General features: G+C 44.8%; 1 protein-coding gene across 8 annotated transcripts in view; it reads left to right on the top strand.

Moving 5' to 3' along the window:
• Nucleotides 1-26,060, top strand: part of otop1 (otopetrin 1) — a 117,824-nt gene that overhangs the window by 10,352 nt on the left and 81,412 nt on the right. For 7 of the 8 annotated variants that reach the window (XR_011354167.1, XM_069926639.1, XM_069926642.1 and 4 more), the window contains 2 exons: nucleotides 1,673-1,803; nucleotides 4,031-4,905. Coding sequence is in view for 7 of the 8 variants with exons in the window: in XM_069926639.1 (XP_069782740.1) it covers nucleotides 1,673-1,803; nucleotides 4,031-4,905 (1,006 nt within the window). In the remaining variant the exon portion in view is untranslated. Of the gene's footprint in view, nucleotides 1-1,672; nucleotides 1,804-4,030; nucleotides 4,906-8,900; nucleotides 9,299-26,060 lie in introns of those variants that run through there. The other variant, XM_069926641.1, reaches the window with a different exon arrangement.

Genomic DNA, 26,060 nt, shown 5'->3' on the forward strand with positions numbered 1-26,060 from the left:
GGGGTTTGGCTTTTCACACTTGACCACTCCTCACCTGGACACTGAACACTTTCACATTTGCAAGGAGCCATCCCCAGGGTTAGGACTGTTCTAGCTTCTACCGGTGACGTCATGACACATCGGGCAATGGTGGACCTGCCCTAAATCCTGATCAATGTATTATGATATTGTATTTGAACAAAATTAATCATGTCTAATTATAACATAGTTAAGCTTTATATACAGCACAGTATGAACCCTTCAGCCCCTGTTGTTATTTGTGCTGACCTATATAAACCTTTATAAGGGACCGTGGGAAGGTGCTAGCAGTATTATTTGGCATAAAATCGTATGTGATAGGAAATATTTAAGGTGATTTCACAATCAGCATCCCATAAAATACACCCAAAAGCAATAGTGGACAATTTTTAAACAGGGTGGGAAAGTTGGTAGCGCACAATTTATAAATATTATGGGGGGGGGGGGGAAGCGATGGCAGACCTGCCCTCCCAGAATTCCATGCGGTAGAGAAAGGGCTGTTTGTATGGCTGCATGCACTGAGCATTCATGGAGGGATTTCTCTGCTGCACGGCATTCTGGGAAGTTAGGTCCACCATTAGATTTCCCCATGGTCTTTATAAATTGTGCGCTAAGGCACTACCAATTTTCCCATGCTGCCTGAATTGCGCACTATAGTGCTACCAATTTTCCCACGCTGTTTAAAAATTATCCATTATTGCTATTTATTTTTGCTCTCACTACAACTTTCTAGCAACTTCATTTTAATTTTCCTTCATGTTCTTGCACTCACGCAAAAACTTGGGTCATTTTAATCCCACAATGCAATTGCCTATTTCACACCTGCCTGATTGCAACGCCAGCATTTGCAGACACCAGGGATTGTACTGGGGGGTCAAGGCCATCATCAGATGATGTCATCTAACTGATTTGATTTTATGAAGCTGATTTGAGCTGATTTTGCTTTCACATTAGGCACTTTAAAGGCCAATTGCCAGTTAATTCCTGGGATCACTTGCAAGTGTGAAAGGGGCTAAAGATAATTTGAGATCTGCTGCATCAAGTGGGAAGTTTGAGAAACATTAATCTTTATTGAATTTAGCATGTTTAATCATATAATGATGCTGGCACATTGGGTTAGTTCAACTGACCTAAAAATGTTTTGCCTTTGATCCTCGTTGTCTTGGCATCTGATGACTTTCGTGTCAATATCCAACAAGAGCTGGCCAGCATTGATGGATTCCAGCTGCCCTGATACCACTTTTCAATGGTTGTAATATCCTAGTGAAACCTTCATGTTCATGACTGACGGCACCAAGATCTACAGGGAAGACGTCCAAGTGCAAATGCAGAAAATGAATTTTCAATGACATGTTGCACTTCATGGTTTCATATGCTTGAAGTCAACTTAAAACATGACAGGAAATAACAAAAATGGGTTGTTTCTATAAAATCGTATGTGATAGGAAATATTTAAGGTGATTTCACAATCAGCATCCCATAAAATACACCCAAAAGTGTTCAGGAAGCAAAATTGTGTTGTCCAGTGGACTTAAATTGTGTTCATTTCAAAGTTTTCAATTTCAATATCTTGCATTGCAAAGTTCTTGAGGTGTTTTGGTGTCCAAATTTGTTTGCTATATTTTGTGAGCTTCACAGGATTTATTTATTTTAGGTTTGGAATGATTCATGCTGTCTTTACAAATCTCTTGCTGTGGGTGAATGGTATAGTCGCTGAATCTAAGCACCAACTGAATGATCACAAAAAGCGATTGGCCAAATTTGGATTTGTCAACCTATCTGTGGGTAAGAAGTTTTTAGTGTATTTTGAACTCCAGAACAAGAGAAATATCAAGTTTAAGGATATTCCTTGACCTGATGTAAAAGTATTTCAAGTTAACGATACGCATTGTGTCCAGAAAAGTAAAATCAAAAACTACCTCAGCCCATCTCCTATGAAGCCTCCTCCCACAGGTATAAGCAATACCTCAAAACTTTATATCCTGTAATGCTATAAAGTGAGCGTGTATTCTAAATTACATAATTAAGTTATTATTATAAAATCAGGTTCTTCACTGAATGTCTGATCCCAAACTGCTGGACAAACTCAGCATCTGGAGAAGGCAAAGTAACAATCAGTATTTTGGGCCAGATTACAACCCTATTTGGTGAAATCAAAATATATTTACTATTACATTTAATGGAACATGAAATGCCCAAAAACACTAACATTAAATCAGTAAATTTAAAGACAAATTTCAGGTAATGAAAAATATTTGGTGTTGGAATTTGAAGTCCAATGTTGAAAGTGAAAGCAGATGGAACAAGTTGTGTACTGACCCATATAGTTCAAGCATATAAATCAACTTGGGATGCAATTCATGGAAAGAACTAATGAAATGAAAAGTTTGAGAACACCCTGGAAATAATGCCATCATAATTAAGTTAATTGTCTGTTGACCTGTTTGTCAGATACTCTGCTCACTCTAGCCCCCACCAGAGTGTAAAGACAAAAATCTGTCAAAGCTTTTGCAATAAACACCAAAAGAACCATATCTGACAGCAAACAAGACTTCTGCTTCCCCCCCCCCCAAAAAAATTGGCTCAAAAAATTTCCCAGGTCAAAGTTGAAATTAGGCCCCTGCCAGTAGTGTAATTCCATGCTTTCCAGAGCCGCCACTCACTTCCCCTTTGAGAAGGACAGCCCCTGTCAGCAGCACTGACTGTGTGCCGCTCACTTCCCTGCTGAGAAGGCCGACCATGTTGGCCCCCGCCAGCAGTGCTGACCATGCTTTCCAGAGCTGCCTCTGTTCACTTCCCTGTTGAAAAGGCCAACTGTGGCAGCCCTCGCCAGCAGTGCAAGAGGTGCAGGAGGAACCTGTTCACCACTTGCCCGTAAATACACTAAATATTTCCCGCTGAAATGGGGAGGGAGGGGGTCTTGTATACCCTGGGTCTTGTATGCCATCAAATACAGTATCTGCTTTTTCTTAAGATCTAATAGTAAGATTGAGAAAAAGCATGGAGTTACTTGTACAGTGTAAAAACTGGCCCCTCAGCCCAACTTCCTGCCTGCTAACCAAGTCCCATTTCTCAGTATTGGGACTATCTTTGAGGATGTTATTAGTAGGATAGATTAGTGAGAAGTGATGGATGTGGTTATATTTTGATTTTTCAAAAAGCACTAGGCTGATCAATATGGTTGGGTATAGAGATGGGGGTTAATGTACTGGCATGAATGGATATTGAAGAACAACTAAGGAATGGGAGCAAGATGGTTTAGTTTTTTGGGCTGGCAGGCTGTGACTAGTGGCTATTTCTGGGCTCCAGCTATCAAGTTTTGGTAACCAATTTTTCTGAGGAGAATTTGTCTCATTTTAACTGTACTTGTGAAACACAACTCCGTTGAGTTGCAAGTTTGGACAAGGATGGGAAGAAGGTTTAAGCAGATGTAAACATGGAAATCGTTATCCAGTATGGTGCTCAATACAGGAAGTATGTTGTAAATGGTGAGGTATCAATGAAGGTTCAAGGCATATATGCCCTTGTAGGAGTCACTGAAAGCAAAAGTGGCAGGAAACCGTGAGGAAGGCAAATTATCAGAGTATCTGGAGGAAAATATAAATGTATTGCTATTATTTGGGGCCTTTGAGATTAGACAAGGAATATTGTGTACAGGAGAGAAGATGGGTGAAGAGAAAGGTTGTGTTAATCAACTGAGATGGGTTTGAGTGTAATACAAGAGGTGGAATAGTCCAGTTGGACCAAATAATCTCATTCTGTGAATGAAAACAGATGCTGGGGATCTGAAGTTTTGTTAATGTTTAAGATAGTAATGAGTTGCACCCATTTGTCAGGAGATCATTGTGCCTTCTAGTATTCTGGACTGAGAAATGCACCTGCAACGTGGAAATTGAGGTCCAAAATCTGACGAATGTCAAGAAAAACAATACAATCGTAATGTGTACAATCTGATACCTTGCATACATATTTCTTGAAACTAATTTGCATAATATTGTTCCCTTTTCTCCAGAAACAACTGCACCAGAGTGCAACTGTACTACCAATGCGTGTGCTGTTTTCTACAAAGGTTTCTATTACATGTATCCTTTCAGCATTGAATACCACATATTTGCATCTGCCATGGTTTACGTCATGTGGAAGAATGTCGGGCGGAAGATAGAAGAGCATAAGCCCCGTAAGCTTGTTTTTAAGAGACAGTACAAAATATTACCAGGACCTATTCTGGGAGCGATTGTACTTGCAGTCACAATAGGAGTTCTAATTGTATACAACATACAGGTGGACCATTCAGAAGCTCAGCGCAAGTCTGCTGTGTCTGTGTTCTATTTATATAGTATTACAGTGCTAAGTTTAATGTCTGCAGCAACTGCAAGTGGCCTGGTGATTTATAGAAAAGATAAGCGATTAGTGGATAATTCCTCAAACCCCACAAGGAAGCTGGATGGCTCCCTCCTGGTCAGCACGGCCTGTGCCTCCTGGCTCCTGTCTTGGTGCTCTGTGCTGGCAGGAATCGCAGCAGAAACGCGCCCAGAACATACCTGGCTGAATCTACCATTTTCTTTGTTAACAATCATTGAGAAATATCTCCAGAATATGTTCATAATTGAATCTCTTCACCGCGGACGTGACAAGTGCGAGGAGCAAGTGGAAAAGACCCAGGGGATATTTACTGTTTCTGCCTCCGAGAGTCGCCCAGAGCGAACTATTGGGGGTGGCGTTGGTGGCAGGGCCAATGCAGGCAGGGGCTTGTGGCAGTCATCACGCAACAGCAGCAGGCGGTCTGCCCCCACTCTGTCACTGAAGGGCAGTGAAGCATGCGCATGGGACAAAAGAAGTCTAATGCTGAAGAACATCGCTGCCTTTCTCTTCCTGTGCAATATTTCGGTAAGATTTAGACACTCTTTGGCTTTGTTTTGTAATATAGTTCTTCATAGAGAAGTACTCGGTTTATAGACAGCCTCTTCAGTTCATATTCTCTGAACCATGATCACCAGTGTAACCCAGCCGCTAGTTTGCTGTTAGCAGATTCCCCCATCATCAAGGATGCAGCTGCAGGTAAATCAGTCTTTGTAACGTAGACGGAGGGCTAAATGTTGGCCAGAACACAGTTCCTGCATTCTTCTAAACAGTGCCCTTCGACCAGCAAAAAGGCCAGTGTACATGCTGAAGAAGACCCCTTCCAGTGCAGCTCAACTCTGTGCTGAAGTGTCAGCCTAGATTTTCACTCTGCTTCTTGAACCATGGCCTTCCTAAGCAAGTGCCATAGACTTGCTATTGCAGTTTCTACACAGGGTGGAGTGGATGGGCATGTATCATATATTTTCCCCTCAAACACCAGAGTCTATTGGTCCAGAATATTTCCATCAATCCTATTCCTTGTATTTCTCTAAATTATTCTCTCATGTCCTAACTTCCTACTGATCCTACACTAGGCGCAATGGATCTGTCAATTAGTGTATATTGGGGGCATGGTCACAGAGGACATGCAAACTCCACATGGGCAGCGTGTGGGGTCAGGATTGCTCCTGAGTGATGAGTTCAGGCAGCAGCTTTCCCGGCTAAGCTACTGTGACACAACTTGGAAAGTGTTGAAAATGGGTGGCCCGGTTGGCATAGCAGTTAGTGCAACACCTTTACAGCACCAGCGATGGGGACTGGACCGAGATTCAAATCCCACACTGTCTGTAAGGAGTTTGTACGTTCTCCCTGTGTCTGTGGGCTTTCCCCAGGGGCTCAGGTTTCCTCCTGCTGTTTGAAAAGAAATGGTGGTGTAGGTTAATTGGGTGGCAACGGGCTTGTGGGCCAAAATGGCCTGTTACGGTGCTGTATGTTTAAATAAATAAATAAATGGGATTATTCTGAGAGCCAACATAGACCCAATGAGCTAAATTGCTGTCTCCCAGGACACAGGAAAGTGTGAAAATATAATACTTTATGGATAGGTCAGAAAAGAGTGGCAGCATTTAACCAAAATGTTCAAAACTAGAGTTTTCAAGAGAAATAAGTAAAAGCTAATCAATGGAGTTATTTACTGGGAAGACATTTTTCAAGAGAAAATAAAATGGGAAATATTGTAAAAGGGGTTGAGAAAGGATGTTTTAAAAATGTTGGTAATAGATATTTATTCTTGACTTGCCTACCATGTAATATTTCAACTATTATCAATTTTGAAAGCCATATAAAGATTACTCAATGAATCAGAGAGGAAAGGCAAAAAGGCCAAAATTGTAATTGACCCTGTGCATGGCACATTAGCTGAAGATTTCACTGCTAAGTCTTGGCTCTGAATGTTGCACTGCTCAACAGGGACACTCTCTTCAGCCCAAGTCTGTGCTGTCGATGCCAATCGGAACTAATCTTATCTAGCTGTATATTATCTGCATTCCTCTATTCCTTGCCTGCTCATGTCTGCCGAAATACCTTTTAAATGTTATGATCCTATTTGCCTCTATTACCTCCCCTTGTGAGACCTAGGAAATTGGCATCTCAAACTTTTCTCCCTCTCATCTTAAACCTGTGCCCTTTGGTATTTGATGTACTACCATTTTCTCTCTGTATCACCAACTTCTGGGTTCCAATGTGAATATGGAAGTCCTGGTCAGCAATGCTTTGACATCATGCTGTCCAACAGCAAAGTGTGAAGTTGTGGTAATTCTCCAGCATTATTTTGGGCAATCTGCTTGTTGAATCTGACCAGTTTATTTAGTTTAAGCTCATTTAATTAATTGAATTAACTTAATTGGCTTGAATATTTTAGTTCCAAGTATTTTTATGTTTAAATTAATATTTTTCATTCTTTAGAGTTTGAGTTAATTATATCTATGAGCATTAAAAATACTTGTTTCCAGTACAGTAAAATTCTCATTATCTGTTATTCAAAAAAACCTTCAAAAAAATTGGTGAAAAATGTTTTTAAAAAAAAACCCAAAAGTTTACAGTTGGAGCTCCAAGCGGTCAGTTTACAAATCCACGCAACATGCTCTCTCAAGCAACTGGAAAATTCATTTATCTGGTATCTACCAATCACCCTAGGTGCTGGATACTTCGTGTTTTACTGTATTTTGGTTTTATTTAAAAATTCTGAATTTGATATTCAGCTAAATCAGGAGCTTTGGCCAACAGTGATGGACTGCAAATGCAGGAAATGTGAAATAAATACAAAAAGAGCTGGAAGACATAGTATTTCGGGGTGACATTAATGTTTTAGTTCTGGTGAAGACTTGACCTGAAACGTCAAGTCTTTCTACACAGTTATTGACTGACCTGCGATGTGTTTCCATGTTTCCTGCCTTGGCCAATTGGCAATGTCTGTGCCATTTTCTGAGTGTCTAGTTTTAGCCTTAGGTCAGAATGATCCTGTCACCAGGCAGGACGTTGACATGAGATATCGGGATGGCAGGCTGATGAGCAGATCTGGGAATGGCACCCCTAACCCTACAATTTCAGTCTTCATTGAAAGAACAAACTTGGGAATCCAATGTCTGGGTATATTTTATAAGTAGTGATTAAATAATACTTTATTTTTAAATGGCCATTTTCACATTTTAAGTATAGGAATCTCCACACTGTTTCTAAAGCTGTGGTAACATTTAACTGGGGCAAATCTTGCTTTAGAATATCAAGAACTTGAGGTATGGGAAAACTGGCCACTTGATCATAGGCACTTTTTGTTTATAAGGCATCTTTGGTTGTTCTTCCCTTTCTTGGACCACCTTAATTACATTTTCTTAACATTGGTTTTGCAAAGAACATTAGATCCCTTGCCCTCAAACTGCAGAGTTGGAGAGAGATGCAGGCAAGGAGCCATTTTCTTCCTCTCATTTCCTTAATCCTCCACTCTCTTCAGAAGCAATTAGTTGGAGTGTACAAGTGGAAGGTATTGTCCAACAGCACTCCAACTCTTGATATTGCAAATAAGTTAAATGTGCTTTCTCTCAGATTTTGCATCCAAGTAGTTGACAGCATTTGATATGAAAGGCCATTTGAATCAAAAGTGGAATTAATCTAATACAACTCGTGACTTTTAAGATGAGTGTGGTTTTTCTACAATGAACTATAAATATTTGAGTTTAAGGTCTATCAAATCACACCAATTTTGATCACACAATTTAACCTGGAGTAATTGAGTATTCCATATTGCTGGAGAGGCTTCTTTCAGATACCATGTTTCAATGAAGACATTTTATCCTTGTAGCTGGATATAAAGTATTCCAATGTACCATTTTGAGGGCGGCAAGGGAAATAGGCCAACTGCTACCTCTCAATTACTAAAACTGATCTATATCTTGATTTTCAAAGTGAGATCTTGAAAAATGACTTTTAAAAGCAGAGCTTTGGCTGAGAAATGCTTGGGACAAACTTGATAGGAGCTATGTATCTGCAATTGGTATCCTTCTTCCTTCATGGGCTGATGGTGGTCCATGTCATAAACCACTTACTTTATCAATCTAATAGGTTTATTCAAATTAAACTAATTTAGCTTTGGCTTCCATGAAATAAATTCTAAAAATACTGTAGTTTAGGCAGAAGGAAGGAAAGAAACAATCAATATTTCTGGCTGGTGTGAAGTATAGACTTTTTTTTTTACAGTGGTCAGTTTTACAATAATAAACATTGTAAAGATTTTACTCGTTACATTAATCTGCTTCTGCTGTAATCAATAGTACAGGTTGGTGATGAGACACTGGCCAAATGCTGAGATACAAATTAGTAATGAACAATCCTGAAAATGTATTATATGGCCCACTGATAAGAAATGCCTTAGATTTCAAATTTATTATCAGGTGGATTTTGTATGGCATTATTTTTTGATTAAATAGCTAGCTTTTATTGGGAACTGGTATTCTATCTGATTTCAAGTTTGTTTTTTTTGTTTAAAGTTTTGGATACTTCCAGCCTTTGGAACTCGCCCCCACTTTGACAATGGTCTTGAAGAAAATGTTTATGGCTTTGAAACGTGGATTCTAATAGTAAACCTTGCAATGCCTTTTGCTATTTTCTATCGTATGCATGCTTCCGCATCACTTTTTGAAGTGTTCTGTTTGGCATAATTAACACATTTAATTGGTGTGCAAGCAATGCAGATATGTCCAGCTGAATAGGAAAATAAGCTACATTAGTACACTTGGAATAGGCATAATTTTAATTGTACCAAATACATTTACAGTACAGGAATGTTTTTTGCAATATTTTGTATTAAATTATATTTACTGTTGGGCATCAATTTTTCAAAATGGGCTTCCTGTAATATTTGAATACAAAGCTTGTAATATTGTGAATTGATTGAGAAATAAAGTTGTGTGTTCTAACTGAATTTATAACAAATGACTTGTAATTTTAGGGTGTTGCTCAACTTTGTTATGAGTATTCTTGTTTTTCCTCTTCACCTTCCCATGCCCTGACTTTACCACAGCCACTGTTATTAAGGCTCTCTGTTGAATCTTCACACACTTTAGGTAACCCGGCTTTATCCCCAGTGACCGGGGTCAATCATTCGTGAGCGATGAGCTGCAGCAGAACCTGCTGGCCAGGGACATTGCCACGAGCAAGACCGCCAGCTACAATCCCAGGGGTAATGGGCAAGTGAAAAGGGAAAATGCCACGGTCTGGAAGACCATCCTCTTGGCACTGAGGTCACGGGGTCTTCACGCCTCCCATTTGGCAAGAAGTCCTCCCAGATGCACTTCACTCTATTTGGTAACTTTTGGGCACGGCCACTTCATGAACAGATGCTTGCCTTCCCTTGGAAGTCTGCCTCAGGGACTACGCTGCCCACCTGGGTTACCTCACCAGGACCTGTCCTGCTCTTCAAGCATTTCAGGCAATCTAAGAGGGTCCGCCTCATCCATTCCACCCTCTAGTATGCCTTCCCTGATGGGCAAGAAGACGTGGTCTTTATCTGAAACCTGGCACTGTTGGGATCCCCCGACCATTGCTGACTTTCCACAGACGTTCTCCCCCACTCCAACCTGAGGGATCCCCGAACCTTCAGCTGCCCACCCCTTACCCCAGGCTACTATTGCTGCCAATGATAAACCAGGACCACCCCCTTACACCCCCACCTGTTCCCACCCCTTGGCGATCTGTTACCAGGCCAACCCTTCAACCTGATCATGATATTATGGCAGCCCGCCACCCCACAAAACCTTTGCCATGTCACTCGTTGCAACAGAGGAGACCCCCCCCCCCCCACCCCCAGATAGGCTTGATCTGTAAAGAATGTATTTGTACAGTTGTTTCACTTTTTTGTCCTCACTCTGCAGGGTTCTTCCTAAAAAAGAGGGGTGAATGTTGTAAACCACTCTTACACCATATTTGGCTGCTCCTGACCGGAAACGCCTCCCGAGAACAATCCTACCCATAGTCTCTTGAAGGCCACCCCACCCGTTTGCTTTTGCTCTGATCAGTCAAGAAGGTTGGATGGTTGAAAAGCCTGATTGTTTCCCTACTCAGCCCTTTGTGAGTTACGGATGGTACATCAGGCTGAAACAGTCCAGGCTGATGAACAGATCTGTGGTACAGTTGGATTGTGGGTGGAGGGGAGAATGTTGGTCCTGATGTTCTCAACTTTGGTTAGGAAGAATTTTAAAAATTACTCACATTTGGTAAGGGAAGTATCAGAGTTGGTGTTAGGTGTGGGACCAAAGATTGAGTGGATAGTACGGAACAAGACTTTGGGAGTTGTTGGTAATTAGGTTGGCAAAATGTTTTGATCTTTCAGCCTTTACTTTTTCTTGGTTTATGTGCAGGATATTTTTCAGATTTTTGAGGGGAATTTGTAGTTTGTCTTGCTTCCACATACGTTAAGCTATCCTGCACTTCCTCCTCAGGGCTTTGGTAATGTTACTGAGTCAAGGTGGAGTCTTGAGCTTAGGGTTTTTCTCCTTGAGTGGGGCCACAGTGTTCAGGATAGAAGAATAGGTGGTATTAAATTGGGATGAAAGTTCCTCCGTGTTGAGGTGGGGAGGGGGTGCCTCCATGGTGGTAGAACTTGGGGCTGCTACAAGGGCCTCTAAGAACCTACTCACAGACTGCAAATAAATGCAACGGGAGCGAGGCAGGGCTAGGTCGAAAGCATAGTCCGGCGCACAGGTATCAATTAATACCGGGTTGTTAATTTATAAATCAGATGACAGGACTAGTTTAAGAGTATGTCCTAGATTATGGGTGGGTCCTGTTGGAAGCAGTTCTAAGTTAAAGGACTCGACTAGATGCATGAATTTGCTTACAAGAGTTTTGGTTGAACAACACGTGTGGATATTAAAATCACTAAGAATCAGAACTTGATCGAAGGTGGTCATGGCACTCGAAAGGAAGTCTAAGAACTGAGTGATACAATTCTTGGGTTTTTGGTGGGCAATACATCAAAGTGACTAAAGAGGGGTCAACTGTGCCCACTTTAATTAATTGGACTTTGAAAGAGGAAAAATAACCAGAGTTCAATAAACAACATTTGTATTGCTTTTTGAACACAACAATTAAACCTCCCCACCCCATCCAGAGGTGTACTAAGGAAGTCACAGTTTTGCAGGCAATGAACTTCAATAGTAGGAAGTCCAAACCTTGACTGGTGAAGAAGTCCTTAAGGATAAAATCCTGTTTAATAAGGATCTGGCGTTGACCAGAGTTGTTTTAGTTGGGATGATCTTGTGGTCCGACGGTGGACCCAATTTTAACGAACAGAGATTATGGAAGACTACTCCTCCACGCTTCACCAATGATCTAATGGGGACCTTGCGGGGTGGTGATTTGGGTTGGGTTTGTAGTTGGGTTTATCAGTTCAAGAAAGTGGTGGTATGTGGTCTCAAGGGAGCATTGAGGGATGAAGTAGTGAGATTGGCTGATGGAAACTTGGATAAATCTCTTTATCTTAATTGAGATGCCTACATGTTTTCTTCACTTCTTAGCTCATATCCAACATTGAGGGATGGAATAACATGGTCGTGGCTGATTGGGTTCAGTCTGAACCGGAGGTGAATAGACAGGCAGACCTGGTCTAGTCTTGTTGGGTGGTGAATGGTCAGGTGTAGTGGGTCCAGTCTCTTCAGGCTGCATCAGCTGAGTAGACTATCTACAGTTCTGCCGGGCAGCGAGCAGCTAGACAAGTTGCGTTTCACTGTGTCGGATGGTGAGTGGGCCTGTTGGACAGATCTGACCTCTGCCCCAGAGGGGTGAAGTGACAGGACTCGACCTCAGCAGATCTCGAGTGGTCGGGCCTGCGGATCCACTCGTTTCAGGATGCAAAAGGGTTGGGCGGTTAGGTCCAACTCCTTCAGGCCCTGAGTGGACGGGCTGGGTGAGCTCCATCTTGGTCAACCATGCAGAGAAGGCCGGATGCCAGCAGAGATGAACAGGGCATTTTGGCTTCATGGGGGTGCCAGTGTGTTTACCTCGCTGACTTAGTTGATGGAGGCAGCCGCTGGGTGAGCCAGATCCGATTTTAGATACATGAAATTCACGGAAATTTGTGCACAGGCTACATAAGTTGCACAACAGGGCTGGGGCCAACATTTTTGAAGATAAATTTGCTGTGCTTTTGAAGAAGATTTAACCCAGTGGTTCTCATCCTTTTTCTTTCCACTCACATCCCACTTTAAGTAATCCCTGTGCCATTGGTGCTCTGTGATTAGTAAGGTGGGATGTGGGTGGGAAGAGAAGGTTGAAAATCACTGCTCTAGAGCCAATTGTTGCTGAAATATTTTGCTTGAGAAAAATTGTCATTGGCCCATTTCCTTTGGAGTTATGAAACCGTGCACATAATCAGTCAATGAGGTACAATTAAAACAGTGGTTTTCAAACATTTTCCTTCCTCCCACATACCACCATAAGCAATCCCTTACTAATCACAGAGCCCCTTGTGATGCGTTGCAGTGTGAATCAACAGGCTCAAACCAGGAAAGGCCGTACTACAGGCTTTAATTAGCTTAAAACTTGCACACAAGGTTCTGTATCCTCTGGCTCCGTGTGCTCTACTCCTGCCCAGGGGGTGGTGTGAGCCTTTTTGTGGGCCAGTGATTGGCAGGGAGTAGGTGGAGCCAGCCTCCCAGGTTACCTCCCTCCAGGTACAGTGGGTTACCCCCTGCAGTAGGCAGGTAGAAATGCAGACGGGCACAAGCAGTCACAGACAGTCCAATGTGTGTATCAACACATACACATTTTAAGAAGGGGGTTAAGGGGTGTGGGGAACTGTGTCCACTAACGTTGTCGTGCGGAGTGTCCTCCAGATACTGCATCATTGGGAGAGAAAAACACATTTATAAAGTTTACATACTCTGGCGATCCGGTGGTCGCTGTTCCCTCTGTGTCCGTCACAGGACAGGATCCTGGTCAATGGCCAGTGGAGACAGGGTTGCCTGAAGGTTGGTGGGGTCTGGTGCAGGTGGGTGGTGCATGGCAGTGAGGAGATGTAGGTCAGGGGTGGGTCCTCTGGCAGCAGGGTCCTATGGTTGATGGTGAGTGGGGGGAGGATGTTGGTTCTGAGAGGATCCTGGAGGTGCCAGTGGTGCCCGGGGGGGAGGGGGTTGTCTGGGCTCCCACCGGTGCCAGGTCCTGGGTTGAGATGGTGTCTTTGCGTCCATTGGGGTATGTCAAGTAGGCATAATGTGGCCTGGTATGGAGGAGGTGCACGTGCTCGACGACCATTTGTGAGTCCTCACCTGTCTACAGAGGAGAACTGGTCCCAGGGACGTCAGCCATGCCAGCAGTGAGACTCCTGTAGCTGGTTTCCTGTGGAAGGAAAAGAGGCATTCGTGAGGGGTCTGGTTGGTAGCCGTACATAAGAGTGACCATATGGCATGGAGTGCCTCGGGAAGGGCCTCCTGCCAGTAGTTGGTACATCCCTTCGACCTAAGGGGCAGTAGGACTGCCTTCCAGATTACCCAACTTTCCTGTTCTACCTACCCGTTGTCCCTGGGGTTGTAGCCATTTGTGCGACTAGTTGTGATGCCCCGCATCAGCAGGTACTGGTGCAGCTCCTCACTCATGAAGCTGGACCCCCCAGTCACTGGATGAAAGCTGGATATCCAAACATGGTAAATATCTGCACCAGTGCCTTTATAATGGAGGTGGTGGAGGTATCGGGGCAAGGGATGGCAACTGGGGAACAGGAATATTCGTCTATATCCAAGAGGAAATAGATGTTCTTGTTTGTGGAAGGTAGTGGCCACTTAAAGTCAATGCTGAGTTGCTTGAAGGGCACTCCACACAGACCCGGCATGACTCAGTCATCGTCCAGACTTTCCTGGATATTGAAGGGGAGATTCTGGGATTTCACAAAATGGTACAGGCACGTGGTGACTGGGCAGCGAATGATGTCATGTAGTGCCTGAAGTTGGTCAGAATATGCACTGGCGCAGGTCTGGGACAGAGCATCGGAGGAGTCATTGAGCTTCCCTGGCCAATCCTGGAAGTCACAGCTGAAGGTGGCCAGCTCGACTCTCCAGCACAAGATCTTGTCATTTTTGATCTTGCCTCTGTGGGTGGTGAGGAGGGTGAACCTCCTGCCTGCCAAGTAGTGGCGCCATTGGCGGACCACTTCCATGATTGCCTCGGCTTCCTTTTCGATGGAGGAGTACCCGAGATCTGAACCATAGGAGGGTTCAGGAGCAAAAAGTCACAGGTTGGCCCCCTTGGTTGAGGGTAGCAGCGAGGGAAACATCAGAGGCATTGCACTCCACCTCCTGGAATGGGGTGGTCTCATCCACAGTATGCATCATGGCATTGGCGATATCCTTTCTAATGTAGATGAAGGCCGCATGCAGCTTTGTGGGGAAGGGAAAAGTGGTGGTGTGGGCCAGTGGATGGACCTTGTCTGAGAACCGGGGAACCCACTGGAAATAGTAGGTAAACAGCCCTAGGCACCTGCACAGGGCCTTGAGCGTGTGGGGGAGTGGGAGTTCTATCAGGGGGCGCATGCATTCAGGGTTGGGACCGATGACTCCATGTTCCACGATGCACCCAAGGATGGCGAGGTGGGTGGTGCTGAACACTCACTTCTCCCTATTGTAGGTGAGATTTAGTGCCTCTGTCACCCAGAGGAATTTCTCCAGGTTGGCACCGTGGTCCTGCTGGTCCTGGCTGCAGATGATGACATTGTCACTCTTAGGTTATGTTGGTCTACCATACAATTCATCTCCCTCTGGCAAATGGAAACTCCGTTTGTGACCCCAAAAGGTCAGCCTCAAAGTCGGTATAGGGCTTATCCCGGGCATGGATGGGGAGCTGCTGATAGGATGACTTTAGGTCAATGGTGGAGAAAACCCTGTACTGGGCTATCTCATTGACCATGCAGCGATATAGGGTAGTGGGTAGACATCCAGCTGGGTGTACCGGTTAATAGTCTGACTATAGTTGATGACCATCCTTGATTTACTGCCCCCTTTGACCACCAAGACCTGGGCTAGTGCTGGGCTCTATTACTCCTTCTGCCAGAAACCATTGCACCTTGGCCTTGATGAAGGCCCTCTCAGCTGCACAGTAATGCCTGCTCTTGGCTGCAATGGGCTTGCAGTCTGGTGTGAGGTGATTAAAGAGAAAGAGAGTACCGTAGGATTGACAGTCCATGGGTGGGGCAGGGGCGGTTGCTAGGCTTCGCAATGTGGATGGTGAGAGGGGGGAGTGGGCCACTGAAAGTCAGAGTGACACTGGGGAGATGGCACTGGAAATCTAGTCCCAGGATAACCAAGGCATAGAGCTGTGGCATGACCAGGTGCCTGAACTCTTTGTACGTTTTCCCCCCCATAGTCAAATTTATGGAACAGCTCCCCAGTGCTGTGTTGGAGTGGTTCTGGAATGCAAAAGCAATGAAAAAGTTCACTGGGTGTACTTTAAGTGCTAGCGTATGGTCCGCATGCAGGTGCATGAAGCTCTCAGTACTACCGCTATCAAACAGGCATTTTATTACCTTCCCTTTGACAGCGGTGCCCATCATTGAGCACCCAAGTCCATGGGGGATGTTTTTCGACAGCGTGGTGGATGCTAGGACTGACTCAGGGTCCAAGTCGCTGCTCCAAGCTGATGTTGGTGAGTAGCAGTTGGTAGGTGCAGTCCAGATTAGCCTGGATGGTGGAGGCATCATCAACTGTGCAGCTTGGGGAGCAATGAGTGTGCAGTCCAGGGCTGGTTGTACGTGCACATGTTGATCAGGTTGGAGTGAAGCAAGTGACGAGTTCGGTGTGGGCGGAAGTTGGCCGGTCCAAGATAGCGGTGCCCAAGTGGACCACATGGTGGCAACGTGGTTTGACGGCTGAGCCAGAAGTGACATCATCAGCAGGTGGAAGTGATGGGTAGAGCAATGGTGTGGCCCGATAAACACACATGGAGGCGCCCGGAAGGTGGAGGGGGGGTCTTCCGACTGGTCGTGGAGTGCCGCAGCACTCCGGCAGCTTTGGAGAGGCACACCCTTGCAAAGTGGCCTTTCTTATCACACTGGGAGCAATGTGAGTTTTTTTGCAAGGCAGTTTTTCTGGGAGCGTCTCTCAGACCCACACTGGGTCCCTCAGTACTTACAGTACTGCGGTGTGATGCGTTGGTGGTGATGATCACTTCTCCACAGAAGGGGCCCTCAGCAGCCATGGTCGTCTGCACCAGCCAAGCTGAAGGGGGCTGCAGGTGGGTGTCGCAGGCTTCTGCGTGGTAGGCTGCAGCTTCCAGGGAGCGGACCACATGGATGACCTTGTGAGAAAAGCATTGCTTTCTTCCAGCAGTCCTTATCAGGTCACCCTCGATCGCAGGCCTCTCACACATGCATCCCGCATGAGTCAGTTCCACTTCCCCAGCAGTCACTCCAGGTCTTGGCCATCCAGTTCATGCAGTGCCCCAAGGTAAGCCTCTACTTTCTCCCCCTGGCTGTTGTAGCCTGATGCTAAGCAGGTCCCTGGAGTAGAGTACGTTTGCTGGAGGCTGGTAGATGCTTTTCAGGATGGCCATCGCTGGTTCGTACTCGGTGCAGTCACGGATTGCTTGTAACTTTTCGTTCGCAGTACCACGAGTTTCTTCTTGTCTCAATTGATGACCTCAGCCTGAGTACAGATGATTGTCCTGATCGCATGCTTCCAGATCTCAAAGTGTGCTGAAGCTTCTAGGCGTTGGATATCCAGCTTTTCTATACTGAGAATCTTCTCCATGGTCCTTTAAAATTAAGCTAATTAAATAGTGGTGCAGTGCAGGCACAAACTGGCAGACCAGGTTCTGTATCCTCTCTGTCTCCGTGTGCTCCGCTCCTGCCCAGGGGGCAGTGTGAGCCTTTATGTGGGGCTGATGATTGGCAGGGAGTAGGTGGAGCCAGCCACCCAGGTCACCTTCCTGCGGGTACAATGGGTTGCCCCCTGCAGTAGGCAGTGCAGGAGTGTGGACAGGCTCAGGCAGTCACAGACAGTCTGGTAGTTGTCGCCACACACCGATGGCATAGGGAATACTTAAAGTGGTATGTGAGTGGAAAGAAAAGGTTGAGAACCATTGCTTTAATAATCTCTAAGATTAACCTCATGGGAGAAATGTTCCAACCTCTGAACTCCAGACTGCCAGTCCTGGTAACATTCTAGTGCCTTTTTCTGCACCCTTTTTAGCTGAAATGATAAATTTCCTATAGCTGGGTGACCAGAATGCCCCAAGTAATATCTCACCAATGTCTTGCACAGTTGTAATGTAATGTTCTTGTACTCAATTTCTGACTGTTGCCTGTGTCACCACTTTCGAGGAGCTATGTCACCAAATGTTACAATATTCCAGGTCTCCATCATTCATCCTATCAATCATACCCTAGTTTAACTTGCCAAATTGCAATACCTCACGCTTGTGTGAATTAAATTCCATCTGTCCTTGGCCCACATTCCCAGATCATCCAGATTCTGTTGTCACCTTCATTGTCCACTTTCCCACTTATTTTGATGACATATGCAAACTTGCAGTCCATGTGTTGTCATCCAAGTCATGAATATAGATGACAAAAAAAGCGGACCCACACCAATCCCTGCAGTGCACCAACAATCAAAGGCTTCCAAGCACCCCACCCTCCTCCCATCAGCACTGTCTGTCTCCTACCATCAAGCTAATTCTGCATCCAATTAGTCAACGCACCCTGGATTCCATGCAATCTGACCTTCCAGACCAGCCATCTATGTTGGACCTTGTCAAGGACCTTAACAAAGTCTATGTACACAATATTTCCTCCCCTGCCCTCAACATTTTGACATCTCTTCAAAAAAAATTCTGAGATTATTTCCCACACAAAAAGGCATACTGATCAATCAGTCTTTGCCTTTCCAAATGCTTGTCGATCCTGTTTTAGATATTCCCTTCAGTAGCTTACCCATGAGTAATATTAAGATCCCCAGCCTGTAGTTCCCTGGATTGTTTCTACAGTCTCTTTTAAATGCACCCCCAACCACCTCCCCCCCCCCCCACCCCAGCCCCCCACTTTTTGGCATTTCACATGCACTTAATGATACAAATATCTCTCTGCTCATGCTCCTGCAATTTCTTCCTAGCTCCCCATAAACTCTAAGGAGAGATCTGATCCAGCTTCAGAAATTTATCCACCTTTTGCATTTTGCACTACCATGTCTGTAACATCAGGCTCTCTTCAAAACATTTGCTATTTACTTTGCCAAGTTCCCTAGCTCTGTCTTTCGCCAGGGTAAGTGCAAAGAATGCCCATCTCCTATGTCTATGCACACAGATGCTGTTGATCTTAAAGGGGCCCTACTCTTCCCCCAATTACTCTTCTACCTTGTAGAGTTTCTTGTGATTCTTCCTGACCTTGTCTGCCAGAGCCATCTCATACCTTCCCTTTGCTCAGCTTATTCCCCTTAAGTGAATTCCTACATCTTCTGTACTGCTCAAACAATTCCTATTTTCTGCAACTGACAAATGCCTCCTTTCTCTTGCCTATAGCCTCAATGTTTCTGATCATCCTGGTTTCCCTCTTCTTGCCAGCCTTTCACTCAAACAGGAACATGCTGTCCCTCAACTCTCCTTTGAAAGCCTTCTATTTGCCAGACACCCTGCTAACCTACAAACAACCCTCCCAATCAATTTAGAACATCAATGTGGGCTAGTCTGGTCTTTTTCAATAACAATTTTAAAACAAATGGAATTGTAATCACTGATCCCCAAGTGCTGCCCTAGTAACACTTCAGGCACCTGACCTGCCATGTTTCGCAGGAGCAGATCCAGCATTGTTCCCTCTCTATTTGGGCCATCTACATGCTATTTGAAAAAATTTTCTTGGACACATTCAATAAATTCTACCTATTCAAGCCCTTTGAACTGAAAGATTCCCAGTCAATGTGTGGATAGCTGAAATCGCTTACTACAAACCTGTTATTCCAGTGGTTCTCAACCTCTATTTCCATTCACACACCACTGTAAGTAATCCCTATGCCATAGGTGCTCTGTGATTAGTAGGGGATTCCTTAAGGTGGTATGTGGATGGAAAGAAAAAGTTTGAAAACCACTTTTTTTTTTGTACCTAATTGTCTCGTTATGTGCACGGTTTCATAACTCCAAAGGAAATGGTCCAATGACAATTTTACTCAAGCAAAATATTTCAGTAACACTTGGGTCTAGAGCAGTGATTCTCAACCTTCCCTTCCTACTCACACCGATGGCATAGGAATTATTTAAAGTGGTATATGAATGGAAAAAAAAGGTTGAGAACCACTCTGTTATTCCCTCAGTTGTCTGTAATCTCTCTTTGCAGCCAAGTGCAGCATTTATTGCTCATTTTAATTTTTCCTCCCTTTTAAAACCTGGAGAATATCCACAAGGGTCTATAGTTAGTATATTGGACGTTGTCGGCAAAGGCTTTGGAGGCAAAAAGGAAAAAAAGGTGAGATGTAAGTCAAGTCAGGATGGCATATGATTTGGAAAACTTGGGAAGTATTGCCATTCCCAATTTACTGTTCTTATTGTCTAAGTTGGTGGAAAGTGTGTGTGCTTGGGTTCAATGAAGCCATAGCAAAGTGCTGTGAGAGCACTTTGTATATTCTATGTTCACAGTGAAGGGAAACGGTGTACTGACTGTTATGCTGGCAGGTTTTCTTTTTGGTTGTCAGCTTAGCTGTTAGTACATTGACAGTTTTGTGTAGTAATTATCATATCTCCATGTGTAGTAAATGTAGAAACTGCTACCTGTGACATCCAACTGCTCCTCTGTAAGACTTATTGAAGTCTTCTCGAATGAAAATCATTTTTGAAAGCATTGTTTTAACAATAGCTTTAAAGTCATGTAACATTCTCCATGGAAAACTCCTTCAATTTTTATCTGAATAAGATGAGAGCTTTCTCATTTATTTATAATAATGTAAAATTTATAAACACTGCTTCAAAGATTACAACATGGGATTTTTGGTGGATGGGAATTGGTGTTGGTTTCCCTCTAGAGTTAGTTGAACATTACCTGCAATATTGCACCTTTTACATTATTAGCCTGTGAGGTAAATGGTGGGTTGTACAGATAATTCAGTGAGTGGTTCATCAGTTTAGCAAGGTAAATTACTGTCAGCAAGGGTAGCATGGGTTTTATTTGGTAGAAAAACAAGAGTTTCATTCTATACCCTGGAGCACAGTTCAATGGAATGCTTACAACTAACAACATTTGGGAATGTGGTGGGTGGAGGCTTTAGTTGCAATCAATGATGGGGGATGTAGAGAGGCTGTTCTTTTTATTCCTATTCAAGGAAGTGAAGGTAGAGGGAGAGAGATGCATTTTGGCTGTGATTACTGATCAGTGAAGGGCCCCCAGGGAAGTCAAACCAGGGTTAAACCTTGGGTGCATATGGCGAGCAGTTTTTTTTTGGTGAGATGGTGGGAATTATGTAATTTCTGGGGTGGCATGTTTCTTCCCTGAAGCAAGTGTCAACACTATGAGCCCATGCAGAACATTCTGAAATTGGGTGAACAACCAGAGGAGTGGTCAATATTAGTAACAACCACAGAGATAGGGTGTTATGAGCCCAGAGGACCCCAAAACCCAACAGCAATAGAAATTTACCAAGACAATGGTTATTTAATTATCTTCAAACAGAATAACAAATTCAAACCTTAACTTATTACTATTAACCTAACTTAACCTCCCTTCTAATTCTAAGTGCACATGTATGTAATGTGTATATGTTCAGGAAGGTTCTCTCTTCACTGGCCACATTCACTTTTCACTTCTCCAAGTTCACTGGTATCAGGCAATTCTTATACTGTGCACGGAATTTAACATTTATGAATTTTCACCAAGCTCTGGTACTTAAATGATTACCACTTAGGAAGGTTCTTGTTGGTTTCAGAGAGATATTTGTTGCTTGTTGGACACACACAAATTGATTTCCTCCAATCAGTCACTTCAGTGTCTTGCCAAAGAAACTTGCACCATTATGCATTTTCCAAATGATAAACTCTTCTTCCAGGTCACCACAGAGTTCCTCTTGTTTCCCTTTTTTCAGGAGAAACCCTCTAGCCACCCATTTCCTCTTGTAAGGACTACAAGGGTTTTGAACAGGCTGAACTCAGAACTCACAACCAGTCTTCAAAATGGGGTTTCAACAAGGCTGCCAGATATCTCTCTCTCTCTCTCTCTCTCTCTCTCCCTCCCTCCCTCCTCCCTCTTTGTAAAAACCTCTCCCAAGGATTGCAATCTTTGAAAGATCTTATCAGTACTTCTGAGCCTGTACACAATAGATCAGCATTCTTCATTGCTTCTGCGCAAAGCCAACTTGAGCCTCAATGTCTAGCTTCAGCAAATCTCTTGCATTTTAAATGAGATGTCTTTTGTGAAGTGTCACTCTGTTTGTGAAGTGACCTACACTAAACCCCCACAATCTATCTCTTTTAAAGATATTTATCCATGACCATTATAATATAAAATGTACAAGGACAAGATTTAAGGAGAGAAAGATTTCAGAAGCAGGTCTGCCACAGAAGTAGTTGGATTTCTGTGTACTGTGTGCCACTAAGTATAGAAATGGGGGACTAATGCAGAATGAATGTCAGGAGTGTAGATTTTAGATACTTGCAACATAGGAACTGATTCATGGAAATTTGTGACAGGCTACATAAGTTGCATTTAACAGGGCTGGGGCTAACATACTTGAAGATAAATTTGCTGTGCTTTTGAAGAAGGTTTAAACCAGTGGTTCTCAATTTTTTCCATTCCACCCACATACCACTTTAAGTAATTCCTATGCCATCGGTGCTCTGAGCATGGGCACGCAGAGCTGTGGCATTAACAGAAGTTTAAAATCTTTGTATTTTGTGCCACACACAGCTGTGGGTCTCTGCTGATTGAGATTTTGAGGCCATGGAAATTCTGTAAGTCACTGGGTGCACCACGAGAGAATAGTCCTGTACCATGTCGGGGTGTATAAAACTCCCATCCTTCCGGCATCGAACAGGCAGTTTATTGCATGTCCACTTACCTCAAAGTCCATCATTGCACAGGCTAATTAGTGTGGGCTGTTCTGGTCAAATGTGACTGAGGCCAATACCAGGCTACATCATGCTGTGGGCGGGTGTGACTGAGGCCAGAGTGGAGTCGCTGCCTGATCGGTAAGATGGTCCTGGAGATGACGGCCCTTGTGGCATGCACGTGCTGTTGCACATGGCCAGAAGTGACATCATCCATGGCAGCTGCCCCACTGCTCGCATGTGGCACTGCTAGGGAGAGAAGGAGTCTTTGACTTACAGACTTTTGTGTAATGCCCCTTCTTCCTGCAGCCTGAGCTCGGCGACAGCAGCAGCCTGGGATCCTGTGTCCTAAGATGTCGGCACCTGCGTCCCCCACATGGCAGCTGCATTGCCGGAGGAGGAGCCCACATTGTGGGTGGCTGCTTCCAGGTCAATGGTTCTTCTCAGATTCGGGTCGCCCTGTTCCTCCAACAGTCTTGACCGAATATAGTCTAATCGGACACCTGGTACACAAGCATCCCAGATGAGTTCATCTGTATAAGTCTCTGCTGTAACATCCCTGCAGCCGCAGCCTCACCTGAGTTCATGCAGGGCCAAAATACACTCGTTGATTGGCTCCTCGGGTTGCTGCTTGTGTGTGGCCATGAGGTGCCTCGCATAGACCTCGTTCATCCCAGCCAGGTACTGACTTTTCAGCTTTTCCAAGGCAGCTGTGAATGTTGTGCAGCTCCTAACTATCAGGTATACATGATGGCTGACTCACGAGAATAGCAGATGCAATTTGTCTTCTTCGGATTGAACAACCTAGGTAGATGCCAGTAGGAAGTCATTGAAGTAGACAGAGATCAGGCCTGTCTGAAATTTCAGACGTTCACGGATTGATTTCAAGTTTGTCCGGCCTCAGTAATTTGTCCATAGTGAGGAAAAAAAATTTAAGCAATTAAAATTGATGCACTATCAATAACTCCAAAGACTAGGAGTTGCCAGAATGATAAGCTTTTAATTGCTTAAAGCTGTATGTACACTCATGTTGCTTGGCCTGAGTCCAGGGCTCGTTCTGGGGGAGGGTGTCTGGGCGTAACAACCTTTATTAGGGGATTCCAAGGTAGGGGGAGAGTCACTGGTACAGTCAAACAGAGGTGGGCCAGCCATAAATACGGAGATGGTAACCAATGGTAATATAGTATCCACCACAATATGTACAAAGTGAAGGGAAGGAAATGTAGGGGAGACTTCAGAGGTACTTTTTTTATATATTGTTGGGTGTTACCAGTTGTCCCAATAATGACAAAGATAAAGACTGAGGGGAATGATAGGCTTTATTGTACTAGAGGCTGCTGGCCCGGGTCCAAGGCTAGGAATGAGCAGGAAGGAGAGGGGACTCGACCTTTATGGCCCGGGGTCACATGGGCAGGACTAAGGGAGGAGCCAAGATAGAAGGACACCTGGAGGGCAGGCCAGCCAGTACATATAATCATATTACTACATTCTCCCCCCTTTTTAAAAAAAATGGAACCCACCAGAAAACAATCAACAAACTGGGGTGATAATAGCAACAAATTTTAACAATACAGTAGCACAACAGCCGCAGTATAATCAGATAATACAAGGGGCAGGAGAAGCAGACGCCCCTGCCAGCTAGAGGTTGAGCCGCACGGGTGGCCTCCTCTGCCAGAGCACCGTGGAACCGGTGTGTCTGTATGGCGCTCTTCCGGAGAGGGGACCGACGGGAGAGTTTCCACTGAAGGGACTGTCTGAGAAGAGGTGCCAGTGGTGGACTCTCGGAGTGCTGGGGGGGTCCTCCGCTGCTGCATGGGAGGAAAATGTTTGGATGTCTGGCTGCAAGGCAGGCAGCTCAGGCTCCAGGGTCATGCTCTGATGCAGCATGATTGGGTCCGTGGCATGGTCAATAGCTGGCAAAGCGGTCTCAGGGTCTCCAGCCCTTGCCAGGTCTCGTATTGGCACAGTCTTTGTGGCCATCCGGATACCTCACAAATGTGTATTCAGGGTTTGCATTTATGAGGTGCACCGCTTCAACCAGTGCATCTGTCTTATGGCCCCTGACGTGCTTCTGAAACAGAATCGGCACTGGAGTTGTCAGCCAAGGAGGGATGGAGGAACCATTCGCCAATCTACTAGGAAAAGCAAAGAGGCATTTACTAGCGGTGCATAGTAAAGACTGGATGGTGTGGAGGGCTTTGAGCAGAATGTCCTGCCAGTGGGACATTGGCAAATATTTGGATCTAAGAGCTAGGAGCATTGCCTTCCCTACAATGTTATTCTCCCTTTCCACCTGGCCATTATCTCTAGGGTTATAGCTGGTGGTCCTGCTGGTAGCTATGCCTTTGGCCAAAAAGTACTGTCGCAGCTCCTTACTCGTGAACAAGGTCCCCCAGTCACTATGAATGTAGTCGATGTACCCGAACAGAGTGAAGATACTGCTCAGGGCCTTGATGACTGTAGCCGAGGTCATATCCAGGCAGGGGATTGCAAAGGGGAACCTGGAGAATTCATCCACCAACGTCAGGAAGTAGGTGTTCCTATTTGTGGTTGGGTGGGGGCCCTTTAAATCAGCGCAGAGTCATTCAAAAGGGCAGGTGGCCTTGATGAGATGTGCCTTTTCTGGCCAATAGAACTAAGGCTTACACTCAGTGCAGATTTGGCAACGTCTGGTTGTGGACCGGAGAGCCTCTATGGAGTACAGGAGGTTTAGTGTCTTGACAAATGGTACAACCTTGTAACTCCGGGGTGATATAGGTGGTCGTTCAGGGACTGGAGACGGTAAAGATGTGATAGGTTTTATTGTACTAGAGACTGCTGGCCCCAGTCCAAGGCTAGGAATGAGTGGAAAGGAGAGGGGACTCGACCTTTATGGGGTCACATGGGCAGGACTAAAGGAGAAGCCAAGGGAGAAGGACACCTGGAGGGCGGGCCAGCCAGTACATATAATCATATCTTTTTCTTTTTTTTCTTTGGCTTGGCTTCGCGGACGAAGATTTATGGAGGGGTAATGTCCACGTCAGCTGCAGGCTCGTTTGTGGCTGACAAGTCCGATGCGGGACAGGCAGACACGGTTGCAGCGGGTGCAAGGGAAAATTGGTTGGTTGGGGTTGGGTGTTGGGTTTTCCTCCTTTGTCTTTTGACAGTGAGGTGGGCTCTGCGGTCTTCTTCCAAGGAGGTTGCTGCCCGCCGAACTGTGAGGTGCCAAGATGCACAGTTTGAGGCGATATCAGCCCACTGGCGGAGGTCAATGTGGCAGGCACCAAGAGATTTCTTTAGGCAGTCCTTGTACCTCTTCTTTGGTGCACCTCTGTCTCGGTGGCCAGTGGAGAGCTCGCCATATAACACAATCTTGGGAAGGCGATGGTCCTCCATTCTGGAGACGTGACCTACCCAGCACAGTTGGATCTTCAGCAGCGTGGATTCAATGCTGTCGGCCTCTGCCATCTCGAGTACTTTGATGTTGGTGATGAAGTCGCTCCAATGAATGTTGAGGGTGGAGCAGAGACAACGCTGCTGGAAGTGTGTATGGAACGCCTTGGCAGGAGTGGAACATTAGGTACATTTTGGAGACTCTTAGACAGACACATGGATAAAAGAAAAATAGAGGATTATGGGGTAGGGAGGGTTTAGTACTTTTTTTT

Source organism: Narcine bancroftii, chromosome 3 (genome assembly GCF_036971445.1).
Source record: "Narcine bancroftii isolate sNarBan1 chromosome 3, sNarBan1.hap1, whole genome shotgun sequence".
Taxonomy (NCBI): domain Eukaryota; kingdom Metazoa; phylum Chordata; class Chondrichthyes; order Torpediniformes; family Narcinidae; genus Narcine; species Narcine bancroftii.